The sequence below is a fragment of the Perca fluviatilis genome, chromosome 19, assembly GCF_010015445.1.
Source record: "Perca fluviatilis chromosome 19, GENO_Pfluv_1.0, whole genome shotgun sequence".
Taxonomy (NCBI): Eukaryota; Metazoa; Chordata; class Actinopteri; order Perciformes; family Percidae; genus Perca; species Perca fluviatilis.
This window is the reverse complement of record NC_053130.1, coordinates 19,842,985-19,862,465: the sequence shown is the minus strand read 5'-3', so window position 1 is coordinate 19,862,465 and position 19,481 is coordinate 19,842,985. Positions and strand designations below refer to the sequence as shown.

Here is a 19,481-nt window from a genome sequence, read left to right as displayed (position 1 = left end):
ATTAACAAACACATCAACCCAGATGCAGTGTGTTATGTATCTGCTTCAGGCAAGAACATATTTTCTATAGAGAAAAAAAGAGGCACATTCACGATAAGCTACTTACAGAAGGTCTTAGTAATATACAAGTTGTGTTCAAATAGTGTTAGCACCTCAGGTGGTATTAGATATCCCTAGTTATCCACTCATTTCAAGTGTGGCAGACATTTTCTTCAGAGAAGGGCTGTAACTAATACCGGGGGAAGATACATAATTGGCAGGAATCACCAGCCTGAGAATTTAGATGTTATTACGAATGAGCAAATGGGCTTACATTTTAAAGAACTAAAGCAAACGTCAGAATGTGCCTATTAAAATGCATTAGTGATCACTGACCATGTTTTATTGGCTGTTCTAAAGTCTTCATTTGCAGTTTTTCATTACGAAAAGATTAACAAGCAAGAGCCTAGCACAAAATCAATGTTTAAATGATTTAAAGTGAGGCTGTGGCCCCTTTAGTTATATTGTTCCGAAGCACATGTGCAATCTTGCTGCCAGCCCTCTCCATTATATTCTGACATGAGGAAGATTGTGGTTCAGTTTCAAGACACAAAGTTTATTATGTATGAGCTGGAAGCTGAAACAATGTGGCTAATGATTAACTCATATCAAATCAGTTTTCTTTTGCATTTGAGGGGAGTGTATAGAGATTTAATTCAGTGTTGCAAAGAGGCCATTTCATCTTTTTTTTTTGCAGAAGTTCTGTTCGGGCAGAGTTAATAATTTTTTAAACACTCTTCTGTTTTGTTAGATTGATCTAAAAGACTGAGATTAAGAGAATGAGAAGTAAGGAAATCCATGAAGTTTTTCTGAAGATGAAATTTTAAAATAGATGAGCACAGATACAAGGTGCAGCTAATACTGTAAGCTACTGAAGGTGATTATGAACATACTGTGCCAAAGGTGAGCAAATGATCTCCTGTGGAAACGAAGCTGAGTGGGAAGGTTGCCTCATGCTTTATGGCAGAAAGCTGCACTGCCCTAAATATGTAAGTGCAGCTAGAAAGGCCTATCAGGTTCAAGGGGCTGCAATGCCCCACCCCTGTTTTTCTTCTTTTTTTTCTGCAATAAAAATACAACAGCAGTATGAATCAATCATAATGTTCCGTACCAACCCCTTGGAGACATTGCAAGAAAGAGAGCTGTCATAACTAGAGGGTTGGGAGTATGGAAAAATGGTTCCTGGTGTCACAAAGCAAATTCTTTGTAATTGTCTGATGGCCGAGTCCGTCCATCTTTGTCTGATTTGACCCAGAGCTACAACACCGTGGCCATCCTCAACGTCACAGCCTTACTCATTATAGACTTTTAATATATCTTCCCGTCAAAGACGCTTTTCAATATGTTAAATAGAAACCCAGTGGGGCTGACTTCTCAAGGACAGTGAGCACAGTGCCCTCTGGCTGCTGGCCAGGCCGCTCTGGCAGACTGCTTCTAAATTAACCGCTTCTCCACGCTGGCTCTAGAGGAAGGACTTTTGCAGCTCGGAGTTAGTGCCCCGAGTGTTTAGCCGCCATATGCAACAGCCTGCAAAGTACAGGCTTAACAAATCAGACTAGATTGCTTCGTGGACCTCCTAACTTCCTCTCAGGGAACAAGGGGTATCAGGAGACACTAGAGAGGAGACTGTGCATCCGTGGCCAGAGTACCCTCAAGCTGCAGATGGTTAGTTCAGAATCTGCACTTAGGTAATTATCTGCTCTCCCCTGTTGTTTCAAAGTGGAGAATTGGTTTTTAGCAATCTATGAATGTCTGTGGGGTGGGTCCAAAATAGTTGCGTGAAGGCGTATAAGATTCCTAGAGAAAACAAAATGGAGGTCAGCAGTCACACCTCAGAAAAGGATTGTGATCATTGAATGTATGAACAGAGTAAACAAAACAATTACACACAGTTTTTAAATCTCAGCATTTAATATTTCACTCTCAGACCACTGTTATATAATAAAATTTAGAAATTCCATGTTATCTGCAAGAGGAAGTTGACAAAAACATTTCTTTTCTCATCAAGGCAACAAAAGTTCCTTCTTTTTTAACTTGTAGAAATACAGATTTTTTTGGGATATGATTTGTGATTATGGAAAAATATTAATTGAAGACCCCTTGTACAACCAACCTCTTCTCCACCAAATTGCATGTTGAAAACATTTAAGACAACTACAACAACTAGTGTACCTGCGCTTGCTGTACATTTGACATGAAGTGTTCATACTCCTTTATAGACAACACCTGACCCCGTGTGAGGCAGAGCTAACTCTTTCTGGTCATGAGAAAATCAAAAGTACAGCCAGTCATTACTGGTTGGGACACATACAAAGGACAAACCACGTCTTCACAGGTGGTCTGCCGCAACAATATCTATCCAATCAGGTAAGACTGTAGAAGTCCTGAGTAGTTTACCTGCTGAAATCGTAATGCTCTTAGACATACATGCTTTAAAGTTACATGAATGTTACATACATGAAATATATATCGTTAAAATTGCATCTTAATGAATAACTGTAAAAGATAGGATAGGACTGCTAAAACGATCAATTGTCTAAATAGAATTTTGTTTTTTCCCTTAGAGAGCGAAACCTTTCCACAACTATACTGGCTGCATTGAAATAATTCAAATTAATAAAGTCAGGAGCTTTTACACATCTGATGCTATCGCCGGCAGGAACATAGACCGATGCAGGTAAAGTAAATCAATGACGTCATCGTGATCTCTTCTTTTGATTTCATTTTTACCCAGAATTTGTTGTTTTTTATTAGTAGAACATGTTTTATGGTTTTCCTGGGTTTACACAAGACAAATCTCCTCAACACATTAACACTTAATATTTTGATACTTGGATAATAAAGTATAACATAATCACCAGTAGTCACATTTTGCTCTATCTGATGCACTTATTGTGATAAATAACACTTGAGTTTTCCTCTCTGCCTGGGATTGTAGTAAAAAATCTGTCTACTTGGTAAATGACTGCACTTTACATTCCCCCTTATTGAATGTGTAAAATTAGCTGCACAGGAATCTAGTTCATATCTTTAGCCTTAAAAGCAAACAATTCTAATGTTAAATTGGACTTTTGCCCAATTTTACAGAGATACTTTGTATGCTATAGAAGCCTCCACAACAAGTTCTTCCAAGTTGACAACTCAGTCAACCCCCCCTGACACTGTGAACACAACAACAACAATGGCAGCTCCCACACAAACACCAAAACCTCCTCTGCATGGACCTCAAGTTTGCCGTGACGATCTTTGCCACAACGGAGGAACATGTCATTGGCTACAGCTGTCTGGTGGAGCTCTGCCTTCCTGTCACTGCCCGCTTCATTTTACTGGAACTTTTTGTGAGAAAGGTAGGCTTGGACAGTTTATATATATATATATATATATATATATATATATAACACACACAGGCAGTGAAAAACTTAAAACCTACTGTACTGTGACCTCCATAGTGGTATCATGAAGAGCCAGCCAACAAATTATGTTGGTTAATATATGCTGAGCCTCTTTGGCTAATAGGTTTCACTATGAAGGAGAATAGAGAGCTGCATTAGGAATTTTGAGCGATGTGAATTATTCAGGATATGATTAATGAAATGAAAGATCCCTATAAGCAGCTTGAACCATCGCTGTGTGTCCATGTTCACCTCCAACGCTCATTGAGAATGAGAACACGACCTTGCAGCACTTGCTCAACATTCAGCTAAAGCTCTAACCCCTGTTCCCACCAAAAATATTTATTTTGTACCAACCGCTCCGACACAACCGCAGTACTAGACACACATACTAAGGAGAATTTCCTTTACAGATTTCTTCTCAGTGCACTTATGATGTAGCTACTTCTCTAGTCATGCATGATATGCACAGACAGTGTAGAAAACACCCTCATGTATATTTTGCTGTTGTGGTCATTCTGTCAGTGACAACAGCAGTAACACTAACGATGTAAATAATTGTTTGTGTGCTTGATAAGACAAGCCAAGCTGCTCACAACTGATAGAAATTTTAACTAGGAACGTAAAGCTTTTATCTTTCTCTGCAACTCATAGAGCATTGCAGTCACAATGCTGTCAGTCATGGGTTTTAATGAAGGATCTTTTGAGAACGATAGCCACCAAATACCATATGTGCTGTACATTTTTAGCCTTGGGAATATGGTAAGCGAAGCAAATACTTATTAGCATTTCAGAGAGTTTCAGCGATGAAATCCAGATTGATCTTCAACTTTACAACCCCTGAACGTGATATAGGCTAATAGCATAATCTTGTAGAATACACGGAAATCTGACAGAAGGTTGCTCAAAGCTAATTTTAACAGCCATTGACATGGTTTAAGCAGCCTGTGTGCATCTTACACCATTATTTGACAACTCATGCCATGTGTTCTAAAAATGCTAATTTACAGGTGTTTAAGTAATCTAGTGAAATGTTATTTGTCTCTTCAGGCAATGTAACAAAATGGTGCTATTTTTAGGACTTCACTCTCATTTGTTTTTCCCGTGGGAGACGTGCTGCTTACATGACAGAGATTCTGCTTTGCTAAGCCAATTATTAAATAAGCTTTGGCCAACTTCTTAGCAGCCAGTAGAGAAAAAGGAATATGAGTCATTCATTGATTCATTCACTCATGTATTCATTCTTTTTTTTTCCTCACCATTGTACCTCTCAGGTAATTATAGTGTGCCACAAAACATAATCACAGCACATAAACCCTATGCATTGACATATTGCCTGTGTGACAATGTGTGAGCTTAAGGCTAACCTTACTCATTGGAAATTAACCCTGATACGCCAAAGATGCATAATAACCTGACTGTGTGATGTTATAATGCATACTAATACAATATATGCAGTAAATTCCCACCACCATTCCTAATAAAATGAATCATATGTTCTACATTCTCACAATTTTGTAAAAATCAATCATAAAAATGACTTTCACCCAGCCTTTTCCCTACCATAAAGTAGGTTCCTGCTTATCCCTCAACTTGTCACACTCATAAACTTTTCCTTTAAATACTAGCACTGCCCTTTTAGAGTAATTTCTGCTGAGTTTGAGGATTTTCTCTGCCTCAAAAGCAGTTCAGTCTCTCCGGTTAACAGAGTGCAATCTCATATGAACACTCATCCAGCGATGTGCTTTGCAACACTAGTTCTGATAGCAGGCAGACGGAGTCCAGAGGCTGTTTACATGCTGACAAAGTCTGTGAAAGTGTATTGCTACAGCGACTTTGCTTGGTGACAGCCTTGTCTTCACACCTTTTTGAATTAAGAATAGACATAAGAAAAGAATAAGTGAATTATAGATGTGTCATCCTACCCACTGACTAATGATGTGGACCTTTTTGTGTCTTTGATAAAATGCTGACATTATCATTTGTTTAGAGTCGTCTCCAATTTTAACTCTCTTTTAGCTCTTTTTTTTTTTTTTGTCGTTACCAACTCATGAGGAAACTCATCTGTTTTTTTAGCTGTTAAATACTCCACTATGTTCACCAGCTAGTCGCTAACTGTGTCTGTTTTCAGTTTGGTGCTGAGCAGGTCGCATACAGTGAGTTTTTTTAGCTTTTTCCTACTAACTGAATATGTGATACTACAACAGGGATTGGCAATAACATTTGCATACACAGCAAAGCTTTGTAGCTAAAATGTCAGGTGTCATACTGTCAAATGTATTACTGGAACTGATTTACAAGCCTTTCTCAGACAGTGTTACACGCAAAATGTCTACACACATCTACGATATCACCAAATCGGTTAAATCACTAAAATGATATAGTTTTTCTTCTTCATATCACATGGAGACTGTAAATCCAAAGCAGCTTTCAGACTTGCTTCTCAGTCAGATTTAGTTGGTATGTTATGTGCGGCCTGTAAATAAGAAGCTTGACGTGTGTAATCTGCGAGTCTCACTCTCTTGTGTTTGGACCATGGGGCTGCCCCTCTGGTGGGGTGTACTGTAATCCAGGCCAGTGCCAGGTGGTTGGTTGGGTAGTTATTAATTAAAAAAAAGAAAAAAAAAAAAAAAAAAATATTAAAAAAAAAAAAAAAGAATGGGGGGGGGGGGAGTTTTTTTTTTGTAAAAAAAATTTTTTTTAAAAAAAAGAGGGGGGGGGGGAAAAAGTTGAAAAAAAAATTTTTGGGAAGTTTTGTAGGATTTAATTAAAAAAAAGATAATAAAAAAAATTAGTTATGGTGTAAATGGCTGCAAGGTATGGAACTAAGCAAAAAAAAGAGGAAACCAGTGAGGCAGGAAATTATTCAGTCTTGGTCTGTATTGATCATGACCTCCTTTTACGGCTCATTACCTTATGTCCTTACTTCTCATATATTTGAAGCTGTGATGTAGGCCAAAGGAATAATAAAATGAAAGTTGAGAACAGTTTTGTCCCATTTATGTCGTTTCAGCAACTTTCACCTAACCATGACATCAATCCTAATAAGAATGTGAACTCCTTTTTTTCATTTTGTTATATTTTGGTGTAAACTACAAAACCTGGTTTTGTCAAATTAGTTGCTTCTAAATTCTCTTTTTAATATTTTGCCTTTACCCTCTTCAATCTCATCTAACCCCACTAATTACTCATACTCTTTTTTTTTTTTCTTTTTTTACTATGTAAATACATGTTATAACAATATTCAACTGCAATACATGAGGTTAATTGACTCTGATACTATTCATTGTGTGTTATTTAAAAATGATCTAATTCTAAAAAAAGATATAAATTGCCCCTCAGCGCAGTTAATGTTTTCATAGATCAGGACCAGAAAGAGTCCTGTAAATGTTTGTCCTGTAAAAGCATTCAGACAAATAGGTTTTTAGGGTGGTGAGAGTTTTCTGTTTTTGTGTTTGACATTAATGGGACCTGATGAGGGGTTGTCAGCTTCCTGCTTTGCCAACACACTGCTTAGGTGCTGCCAGCTCTTTTTGTGGGCATCTAGTGTGTGTTTGCTGTAATTGCTGGTGCCTTTAAAAATGAGCCAGCTCAATCTGCCTTACTCAGAAATTGCCAACAAACATTACAGGATTGATTAATTATTTTCAGTCCAAGGAAACGGCTCCTTCCACAACAAAAGAAACACAGTTTTTATTTTCTCTTTGCAATTTCAAGTATTGGCTTTCATGTCTGCTCCACTTAACTCTTTGTGCAACTCTGAAAAGTCATCCACTCTGATTGGTCGGGAGAATAGCAAGAGTCAGAAAGTGTCAGAGCCCACAGGCGAAGATAACAGGATTATGATCATTTGAGAAATGGTCCGACTAGAAACTCTTCTTGGGTGTTGGTCTGGTGACTGATCATTAAACTGGACCAAGTCTGTGGCTTAGTAGCCCCCAGGTCACTGAGGAGTCCTTATTGTTAACCCCTTGCTGATCTTTTCACTTATTATATAACTTGGCTCCTTTTCTAGCAAGCCATTTTTAGGATAAGCTATTATGAATGACGGACGCTCACTGTCCACCAGTAGTGTCTGAGTCATAGAACAAGCAGTCCAACAGTAAATTACATTAAAGAGCAGCAGCTACCTCATCCTCTCTTCTTTGACAATCCAATTTTAGGTTACAATACATGGGATACAAATTATCACTAAAGTGTGCATTGATTTATTCTTAATCTTAAAGCATTATGATATGACAAATTACAAAAAATACAGAAAGGTATTAAAATGTCTTAGTTGCCCATTTCATATTAGAATTAACCTGATTTCACATAATCAGAGTATATGAACCTCCTGTATACACGGAGTTGTGAAATTTATACGTGTTAACATCCAAAACCACACTACTTGAGTAAACACTGACACTGATTGGACATCTGTTCCTCTCTGCCATTGCCACTGTTAAGCCAATCATGTAAACTTTCAACTGTAAGACTGCTGCTTAATGTGTGTTTCATCTTTATCACATTTCTCAGTATTTTTTTATATTGCTTTTCTTTTACTTTTTGTTGTAAATACTGTCAGTCATTCACAGGTCTGCTTTAAAAAAAATACATTTGATCCAACAAAAAAAGCAACTAAGAAAACTGTTTCTTTTACAATACAAGAAACAGTTTTTTTTTAACCATACACATACTGTATATTATGAGTTTCTCAGCTGAGGATAAACTGTACTTTTCCTTGAGAGCTGGACTCTTATGGTAGAATTCCCTGAGCTAAGGCCGGGGTGGCCTATTTTGAATCGACTGTCATGCACCTGAACAGCAAGCTATCCACCAGGTGTACAGTGTCCTTTGTGTAAAGGCCAGCAGATAATCACTGGCTTGTGGAGTTGATGACCTGAGCGGGTACTTCCTCCACCTCTCCTTAAAGTCATACCCCTTTTTCATCCAGTGGGAAATAACACACTAGCACATAGTCCTGACAGGGCCCTGCTGACTCTGCTCACAGGCAAGCTATCAGTGCTGCGAAGGCACACACCAGCCAATTCTTGCTGTTCTGTTGACTAACAAAAGCACTGTAGGGCATTGCTTTTACTATATATGTCATTATTCATTTAGATACAAGCGTAATTGTGTTATATTTTCAAGTACAAATGTGTTTTCTAAGGAGTATTATGATTATACTCACTTTTCTCATAACATTTAAATGCTTTTAATCAATTTGTATTTATTTTTTTTCTTTCTAGAGACCACAGTATATATCCCTTCATTTGATGGCACATCGTATTTGGAGCTGCAGCCCCTTTCATCCCTTCTCCAGTCTTCTGGTGCCAGTAATAATGTCCCTGCTACTGTCAACGACACCACTGTAATTCTCTATTTGACAGTTAAAACAAGATCTACACAGGGCACCATCCTCTATAGTGAGTACAGTCTCATTTTATTGCAAATATTTGAAAGCACTTAGATAGATGTTGGAAAATATGAACATATGTATTAATATGTCAATTTTTCTTACAGCTATCTCAATAGTCGACAATTAAAACCATCTTATCCTAGTGCTTTAAAAAGTACGTAGGAGATACTTTTCATTGCCAAAACCAAAGTTTAACTCGTACACTTAAACTTAGGTTTTGGCCGACGATGCCCGGAAAAACTTCCAGGGCTTCCGTATGTAGCTGTGCCACATATGAGGGATACATGTTAATATTAATCTGTATTTTCCATACTTCAGATACACAGTAGGTTATACTGTAAAAGCTGTTTTTTTAATTTACAAGTCCAAACTAGACTAGACTAATCTAATTTCTGTGGAGTACATATCTACAAAATATTTATAAAGTAAAAAGGAATCTTAGCTGGCAATATTAAAATTCTGCAACTTATTGACAAAATCAGATTTGTACATTTAATAAGACATTATTCAGGTATTAGTGTGAAAATTGACAAACTGGAAATCCTCTGTGATCCAGTATCAGCCACTAAAGTTCACCAAGGAAGCTACTCCTTTTATTTATAAGGGATAGTTCAACATTTTGGGAAATACACTACATTTGTTTTCTTGCCAAATATTTGGATGAGAAGATTGATACCACACTCAAAGTTTGTGCTCTAAGTAAGAAGCTGTAGCCAGGAGATGGTTAGCTTAGATTATTTTTTGCATAGCATAAGACTGGACACAGGGGGAAACTGCTAGCCTGGCTCTGCCCTTAGGTAACATAATCCACCTACCAGCACCTCTAAAGCTCACTAATTAACATATTGTGTCTCATTCATTCAGTCTACACACAAAACAAGTAAGAAGACAACACATTGTGGTTTAACAGGGCTGAAGTATTTTTTTAGCCAGGTGCAGTGACTTCCTGGATTTGCCTGACAATCACACAAGACACAAAGTAACTGCACCTGCGTTTTTATGCTAAGCTAAGCTAACCGACTGTTGGCTGTAGCTTCATATTTATTGTGCAGACACAAAAGTAGTGTCAAAGTTCTCATCAACATTTGGCAAGAAAACAAGCACATCTTTAATAATAACTATTATATATAATATTTGACATTATTCAACAAACTGGGCAAACAGATCCCATAATGGCACATCAAGATATATTTCCAGTGCAGCTACAGTGAGAATTTAGTCACAGAAACCAAATATGATTTATGTTGTGATGTTAGCCCCTCAGAAGAAAAGGGCTAGTCTACACAGCATCATGCTGTCTAGAATTGTTATAAATAATGGGTATTTTCTTGACTGAAATATTTCCCCTCTTGTTACTGTCATTCTTGTTATTACTATTATTATTGCGCTCGACCTCTTCTTTTTTTGGATCACTAATAATGCAGAAATGACACAAAATCAGCCTGTGCTTTGTTCTTCAGCCTGTGATTATATTGAAAATATGATGCTGTTTCTGAGTGCTAGGGAGAAGGGTACTTAGTAACAGTTATGGTGCCATAGAAAAGGCAGGATAAAAACACAGCAAGAAAACACTGAATGAAATCTAAATTGATTCAAGTTCAATAGCATGTTCACAATGTAGAGGGCAAGTACACAAGGATGAGAAAAGAGTGGAGCAACTGCCTGTGGTGTTGTCAATTTTCTTTTTATAAAACACATAGTTATCAATCACAAATATTAATAATAAAAATCACTGGAGTGAAAGAAGTCACCTGGGGATACCAGCACCACGAGTTATGTAATGCTGCTGCAGTGAATTGTGGGACACAAAGATGAGTACTGTTTTCCAAGGCTACAGGAGAAAGGCAAGGAACCACAACCAGTTGTCATGTGAGAGAAAGGAAGTTCACTGTGCTCCGGTGAAGGACAACAAATAGCCTTGTCTTTTGTGGACAGCTGCGAGCTGCGAACCGTCTGTTTTGTTGTTTCACTGCTGATGATATGAGCTGTAACCTAAAAGCGTACAAAGGAATCCTCATAAGAAGGCAAGAGCTGGTCGGTCACATGGGGAGCGAGGATTGGGCTGACCCTTTAACCGTGAGCTCTACATTGTACATCTACTTCCTGCCAGCTCTTTTGTTCTCCCACACCTGCACACATACACATACACTCTCTTTTGTTACAGAAGGAGATTTGGATAGGTAGCCCTGACAGCCACTCAGACAGACCCTCTTAACAATAGAGCATTGTTTTGGGAGGAGAGGAGAGGGTAGTTTTTTTAGGGCTTGAGAAAGCTGAGCCATGAGAACTTTGTTCCATTTATCCAGCTTTGTGTGTACTGTATTATGCATCTGTTCATAGTATTTATGCATATATTAAGTACCAGCCAGCATAGAGGTGAAGCCATTACATGAATGCCTGGCGCTGCGGGTCCCCTAATGACTCCAAAAACATCCAACTGTGTGTCTCGGTGGACCGGAATTGTAGCTCCTCGCTCTAAAAACTGCAGCCACCTTGATCGTTCCCAGGTGACACCACAGCAAGTTGGGTGCAAGTCCAACAGAACTGTAACCACCATGCATTGTGTGGTGATCACGGGTGATTTATTCCACACAAACCGGGCACAGACATCACAACATTTATCTTGCTGGTGTAACCTAGATCAACCCCTTATCTGTGACATTGTCTACAGGTCCGTGGCCTCTCATTTACATTTGAAGAGATCATTTGCAAAAACATAAAAAGGCATTCTTAAAATGAATAAACCAGCACCAGTTTGATTGGTTTTCCCTTTGAGTGCACAATAAAAAACATGATTTATTAAAATAAATAAAAGCAGAGATATCGGTTTTTGCAAATGAACCCTTCATTTATAGACTTAATTAACATTACAATATACCACAGGGTTCATCTCCTTTGATCAAAATGTGGAGATTCTGGCTCCAATAACGTTCGGTGGGGAGCAGTAAGCTCCATTGCCCTGTCAAAAACCCAAAATGTGATGCTACTGACACTGCGTACAATTACAAAGAAGTCCTTTTAATTCATTAAATATATTTTCAATAACAGTTGAGAACTATTCTTTCTAGATTGAACAGTTAGCTCCTTAGAGTAATAATAGCTTGACTTTTCTCTGTTTGAGCTGACATTGGCCTCCCATGATGGCTGCTGAGTGCCTCAGTGTTCCACCAAAGCCTTAAATCTTTGTGTTTAACGAGCTATTAATTAGCCACCTCTCAGAACCTAATAGAACTCTAAATTAGTGCTTTTTATAAGGTTGGCGCACTAGAAAGGTCAGTCAGCTAAATCTTAAATACACATAGGCGATGGTGCTATCAATTTTAAGACAAATATACAGTATCCTGTCTGACACAGGTGCCTAATTAGAGCAACGTGACGTGTTTATAAGTAGATGTTGGAGTTTTCAGTTATCTATAAATTCGAGGAATCTCCGTGTGTGAGTGCGTGCGTCCATGCGTGCGTGTGTGTGTGTGTCTGTGTGTGCACTAGCCTGGTAATCATGTGTTGTTAAATTCAGTGGTTTGAGTTTTGGAAAGTTTTGGAGACACTTGGAAAATTATAGGTTTGAGAACAGAGCAGCAGACTAATTGCAGAGCAAAAGCTTTTTGTACGCTACCCCGTACTTGAATTAATGCTTGTTTTGAGATTTTTTGGAAAAGCAGCACATTACATGAACAAAAAGAATGCAGCTGTAGGGAACTGAGGTGTATATTTCTCAGTCCTAATTTGCCCCCTGGATGCTTTTCAATTCTTGACTGGGGATACCTTTACAATTGTCAAATGCAATGCACTTCATATGAAAGACTTTGCATTTATAAACTTTGAAATACACCAAAGAAATTGTGTTCAATCAATGCAAGTTGTTCCCAATTTTCATATCCCTTTGCATGCAGTGGACATGAATAGTAAACAGCATTTCAGATCTGTAATAATAAACACACAACTATATATTTCTGTAAAAGTTTCTGTAATATTTAATATATACACTGATTGTGAATGAAGAAAAATAAAAAGTAATTAGTGGGACATTGTTCCTGCATATCATTTGTTTTTATATATATTGGAGCTTAAAATTCAAAGAAAAATGGAACTTACCATGGAGCATCTTAGTGGAGCTAGCTAGAGGAAGATCACTTTGGAAAAATGCCTGAAGTTAGTTATAAGATGTGTAATGTGTCAAGTGAATTAGTGTGTGCTTGATATCAGGCTAGCATAATCGTTTCACCTCCACCCTGTCATATTAGTTGCCTCATCTAATCACTGCCACCAGTTATCTGGCCGCGTTGATCTTTAGTCACTGATTGTCTGAAGTCTTTACAGATTCATCACCACTCCCAGGATTTAATGTTAACCCTAAAGTTAAGAGAACCTATTCATGAGTAGAGCTGGGCGATATGGAGAAAATCAAATATCCCAATTTTTTTTGACCAAATACCTCAATATCGATATTGTGGCGATATTGTAGGGTTGACAATTGGTGCTTTCACAAAATATGCACACAATGAGAATTTTGATAAATAATCATCAGTTATGTTGATAACTATGTGGGTAAAGGCAAATAATAGAACAGCTAGAACAGTCTGGTGTGTTCAGAAAATTGCATCACTCTACTGTAATGCAGCCTTTAAAACCAGGAAAAGACAACACGTGTCATATCAGGATATTATGATGAAAATTGATGACTATATCTAGCCTCATATATCAATATTGATATATTGCCCAGCCCTATTCATGATTTTAAGTTGGTCAGTTAAATTAAACCTACTCTATTCTTTATTCCATAAACATATTTATAATAGTTTACTGCCGCTGCCTATGTCAGAAAGGAGAGTGTGAGCCTTTTCATGAAAATAGATGAATGATCAGAAAGCATACATAGATGGCACAGTGCCTTTTATCTAGCTGGCTCATAGTGCACCATCTTTTTCACATCAGAGGATAAAACTCCAGAGATCAAACAGACAAAGTTAATCAGAAGAGAACCAGAAGACATGCACTGAGATGCAGAGAATCTCTTTGCTCAGACCTGCTCTTTATTTTCCGCTCCCCTTTTTACACCTCTCCCTGAAGCAAACATGCAAGTCTCCCCCTGGACTTCAATTGTCAGATCGAGAAGAGAAATACGAGGAGGTGGAGAGAGAGAGAGAGAGAGAGAGAGAGAAGAGGTGACAGGCACTGACAAAAGGACAGACGCTCTGTTATGCTCCGTGCAGAGTAACAGGGCCATGGGGACGGCAGGGAACAATATCCTTACTGAAGAAAAATAGAAAAATAAAAGATGGGGCAACATTGACATATCTAGTAAATAATATTTGTCAACAAATGAGTTATGGTGCTAAGCAGAAACAACTGCTTTGAAAAGGAGACAAACGCTCATTGTTGCAGAAGGAAGTTGCGTCTGTGGTTTTCATTGTCTTTGCTGCCGCATTCATTAACTCTCGAGTCTCTACTGAATATGTAGTTTAGCAATTATAATAGATGATTATGTGCCAAGCATAATTATGTTTTTACTTGTCATTTATCCACACAAACATGCTTTGGTTAAAGAAAAAAAACTCCAATAAAATACCAGACATAGGCTTTTCATTGTAAGTTCAAGAATTGCCTACAGTTTAATTTAACAATATGTAAATTTGTGAAATTGCATACAATAATAAAAGATAGTAATAAAAAAGTATAATGTCCTGATGTCGTTATAAAAATAACCATAATGGTCGTTGTGAGTTCACATCAGTTGGAAAACTTACCCATTTTCCTCTCACCGACTGTTCAAGGTGACTTCATTTGCTTCTGCTTTATTCCTACCAGCATCACAAACAACTTGGAGAGACCCGCTACCTGCTGGAGAGTCATAATCCTTTTTTACTGAACATAAGCCTCAAATTAATTTATAAAAAAATCTTTGCTTGTTTGTTACCTCAAGTTACATTTCAATTTTTGCCTTCTCTCAGCCAAAAGAAATGTGTGCACTGCTAAAAATGGTCCCTGGCAGTCATACCATTTTTGAGGTATAACACAACGTTTGATGTATGTTTCCATTATATTTTCAAGCTTTCCTGAAAATGCCCTTCTTGAATCTGAAAAATGGTTTTAAAAAAAACTCTCTTACACACCACAAACAAAAACTGATTGTATCAAAGATATTAGTTTGTTACAGAGAAGTCAATGTTGGGATATGAAACTGTGTTTCTTTGAATAAGCAGGAATCAATAAATGTCCACATTTTATGCCACAAATTAAAGATTTGTTTGCAAGAGAAGAATGATAGATAGATATGAAAAAATTATAAGTTTTCAGTAGCTCCACTTCTTAACAAGGTGCAATGTTTACCAGCCAAATACGTAGTTTACAAATCTGACAAAAAGTTTACCTTGTAGAAATATGCAAAGAAGTAATTACATCTGTAACTAACAAGTTAACTATTAACAAAATCTAAAATGTGTGCTCTCCAGCTGTTCTCTTGAGCTCAGTTTGCCACAGACACTGCATCTGGACATTTAGTGATGATGTTGTTCTGGACTGCATTATCGATGTAAATAAGAAGATAAGACATAAGAAGAAGAAACACCTCTCAATATAATGTAGTCCCATACAACAGCACCTTTAACTGTGGGCTCAGTAATGTGTGGGCTCAGTAATTTACATATATGTACACATTATGAGCTTTGTAATGGTACAATTTATCGCAGGGCTGTGTATTTGTTTGCATTAGATTGTACAGATGTACATTTTATTACAATTACAATTTGCATTAAGAGCATTAAACATGCAAACACATGCATACATTACAGAAGCATGCTAACAAATACATTTAAAAATCAATTAAGCAGCTAATAAAAAAATATAAAAACAAGGCTAATCAATGCATGGGAAAGGGGAACTTTTTATGATTTTGAATCATTTGAGTATATTTAATGCACTGTTAAAGGATTCCAGCATCTAGAAGCATAACAAATAAAAGCAGCTTTGTCAGCTTCTAGTAACCCTTGGAAAAACTATGGGGCCTGGACCAGATCACCTTTAAAGTCCTGATGTCCATATATTGTATTGACATGCATGTCAGCAATGTACTGTGGAGCAAGACAACACAGGGTTTTGCAGACGAAAGGTTACATTTTATAATCGGTTCTAAAATTAACAGGAAGCGATTACAGAGCTCTTAGGACTGGTAAGATGTGATAAAATGTTCTCTTTCTTGTTAAGTCACCCCACTGTCTTTTTAAGTAGAGCATTGAAAATAGTTATCCAACTAGAGATGAACACTGGAACACTGGTTTATTTTAAATTTTTTGCATCTGCCTGTGACTTATGTAATATTTTTTTTATAATAGAGTAGTTTGGGTGATGTTGCAAACATGACTTGGCATGATATCCATGCAACCAAAAAGTGGAACGCCTGCACTTCTACTGTTCGGCTTAGTGTATGTAGTAAATCAAAAATTGCAGTCACTATTGAGAATGGGGGTTTGTGCAGACGTTTGGGCGGGCTAGTGATGATTCTCTATGACGAATCAGTGGTCTGCTGTGTTTTAACTCCACCTTCTCATATTGGTTCAGCTCGCTTGGAACCTTGACTGAGGTGGTACTAAAAATAAGTACCAGGTACTATCCAAAACGTTTGCTAATTGAAAATCAAGAAAGAGTGAGTTAAGCTGAGTAAAGCAGAGCCCTACCATGCAGCGGAAACACAACATAAGTGCCAATAGGATAACAATGGCAAAACTTGGATGATGTAGCCTGCTGGCAGCATGGTCCTAACTAAACAGCAGGGGACCGATAATTGATCCCTGGGGAACTTCACATACAAAGTCAACCTTTATAGACATAAAATTACTGAATGACAGAGGGAGATTTGTCCCTTCAAGTAGGATGTAAACTAACTAAATGCTGCAGGCAAATAAAAACATTTAAAAAATATATTTTCACCTCACAGACAATTTGGCTGCCTTCTTTGTCCCTAATACTATTTTGTGAGGAATTGGTAGAAGTCCTTCTCTTCCACAGAACAAGCATGAGGAAACGGTGGATTATCTGAACAAGATATTCCTCCTGTGGTCCATTCAGCAACAGCGGTTAGTAATACACGTATGGCACAGTTAAGTGCATCCCTGTTGAGTCGTAAAACAGGGAAGACCTCCAAGTCGGCTGAGAAAATGCATTATCAGAGGGCAGCATATTAAGCTCAGCATACTCCCTCCAACAAAGAGATGGGGATTTTCCGGATGCCCTTCTTACTATGGAGAAATTGTTCAGAGCTTTCATATCAGTTGCAATGCAGCCTTGAAACAACAAGCACAGCTTTCACGCCATTTTCCTGTGGTGTCCAAATCCTCAACCCATGCCATTACTTCATGAGAGGGCACACACAATTTGAAGACTCAAGTCTCTGCAGCTCACACACCTCTGTCCAAGTCATAGCCCAGCAAGCTATACCAGCCTATCCTTTTTACAGAGTCCTGGCTCAATTATCATTGTAATTGTGAAATCCAAGGGATCAACCAATCAAGTGTTGCTCCTACTCAGTAGCTCTCTCTGGATGTTTGGCTCTCTGTCAATCTCTCTAATCCAGGTGTGGAATGTCCTTTTGAAAACACAAAAACAGGTCTCTCTAACAGGCAGTATTCTTTTCTGTCCTCTGCCCTGCAACCATGTAATCCCTGACACTGGCACAAGAGTAGCAAGCTCTAGCTCTGTCTCCCTTATAGAGCTGCATTCTAATGTTGCCTGCCCTCTTCTCATGTCTTCTTAGACAACGGTGCAGGACTGGTGTGCACCCTCTCTCTACCTCCCTCCTGAAGACCCTCGTAACCTGTGTGGGAGGATTAATGCTGCCGTTGTCTTTCGCTCCCCCAACCTCACTTGCAAGACACTGTGCAAGCCCAGCAGAAACTCCCATTGTGATATAATGTACTGGAGTCTAGGAAGTGTCAAATCTAATAATGGCGTCTTGTCTCACAACCTAAACTAGCTGTAAACAGAAACAGTTTATTGACTTCACCATCAGGCTGAGGTCACACTCCCATTATAACCAAGACTCTTTGGAGCATGGACAGAAGGTGGAAATAAGATGCAGGGCATAAAACCCACTGCCTTCTGTTAACCCATGACAGTCCATACTTGGAGATATTTGCACAAATGCCACATTAATACAGACTTGTGAAAACCATTCCTCTACTGGGGAGTCTTAAAAAGTGGATGGTTATCTTAGTAGCCCCAGATAGCACGATGGCACTGTTGTACACAGAGACGATTCAGCTAATATTGGTGCTGTGCTGGTGCATTGTACTTTGAACTATTATCACAAGTGGACAGTGCTTTATCTATTAGACTGAGATAGCTTCTCGTAGCTTGGGTTCTTAGAGGACCAATTTGGTGGATCAAGGAAACTGAGGTCCAAAGTGTGCTTTGTGGTCCATCCTTTCAGTTTCCAAAGGTGGTGTGAGAGTAGAGGAGTCCGGTGTTTACTTTCTTGCAGGTTCTACTAGAATAGGCTCTGCAACAGCTTTCTTCTTGTCTTGAGGAGTATTAGTAGGGATTTGTCTTAAATCAGCCCTCTCTGTCTCTTCTCTCCTCAACCATTTCCTATGATCCCTTGCAGGTGGAAGAATCCACTAGAAAGTTCCTCTGTACCTCAGTAAGAATTGATGGTAGTTTTCCAAACCCTTTTAAATGAGCTCTTCAAGCCCTTTGGCTATATTTCTCTTGGGTCATTGACTTTTACTGTTGTCTTGTTACTTTTCACTCAAAGAGTGACTGACTTGTATGCCATTTGGACCATCCAAGCTAAATGCTTTAAGAAAAAAGTAGAGTAGTCTTGAATGCAGTGTCCATCTTAGGCTGTTTAATCTTGGACAGTTCAGTGTTATTCTTAGAGGGTGAAAACCTTGCACTCTTGGTTCCCTGTGTGTCTATTGGCATATGATGTGGAGCGCACAACAATGTCAACTAGGTTACTGGCAAACTCAACACACTGACATTTAAAAGGCTCCACTAGTTGGGTAAGTCTAGGGCCAAATTGCTCAAATTGATAAAATATAGCAACCTCTGGTTGCTGCTTAGTGGGACAGATGGATTGGGATTTACCCGGCATAATATAATTACTTACCACTATGCTCATGTCAAACAATTTTCTCTTTCTAACCATGTCTCCGTCATCTTCTTGTTGAAACATTTTTTTTTTTCTAGACACACCGAGGGGACTCATTTTCTGTATTCTTCTTATTCTTCTTCTTGAGAGTTAAGCCTGAAGTAATGACATACATTTTGTAGTTTACATAATGTTTAAATTTGGCAATACAGAAGAAAAGACTCTTTACTAAACACACTTTATTACCATTTCAGATCAGGAGCAGAACTTTGGGGATCAGTTTCTTCATGTTTTCCTTCAAGATGGAAGCCCTGTTGCTAAACTTGGGTGTGGTGGGAGTCATGTTTTGAATGCAGCAGCAGGCCAGAATGTCAACAATAACAGATGGATCCCAATCACAATCCGGTATGATATGTCTCTTCTATCTGTCTCTTTGTTCCCTAATGTTCTTTTGAACATGATATCTATGTTATTACCTGTGCTTTTTAAAAGACTAATAGTCTTTTTATTTATAAATCAGGATGTATTTGTGATTGATGTACAGATTTACCAAGTGTAAATA

The 19,481-nt window shown here is 38.1% G+C and overlaps 1 protein-coding gene across 3 annotated transcripts in view; it reads left to right on the top strand.

Moving 5' to 3' along the window:
* eys (eyes shut homolog) overlaps positions 1–19,481 on the top strand; it is a 182,907-nt gene that overhangs the window by 119,026 nt on the left and 44,400 nt on the right. For all 3 annotated transcript variants that reach the window (XM_039783198.1, XM_039783197.1, XM_039783196.1), the window contains 5 exons: positions 2,259–2,406; positions 2,604–2,716; positions 3,127–3,386; positions 8,663–8,839; positions 19,174–19,324. In XM_039783198.1, coding sequence (XP_039639132.1) covers positions 2,259–2,406; positions 2,604–2,716; positions 3,127–3,386; positions 8,663–8,839; positions 19,174–19,324 — 849 coding nt within the window. The remainder of the gene's footprint in view (positions 1–2,258; positions 2,407–2,603; positions 2,717–3,126; positions 3,387–8,662; positions 8,840–19,173; positions 19,325–19,481) is intronic.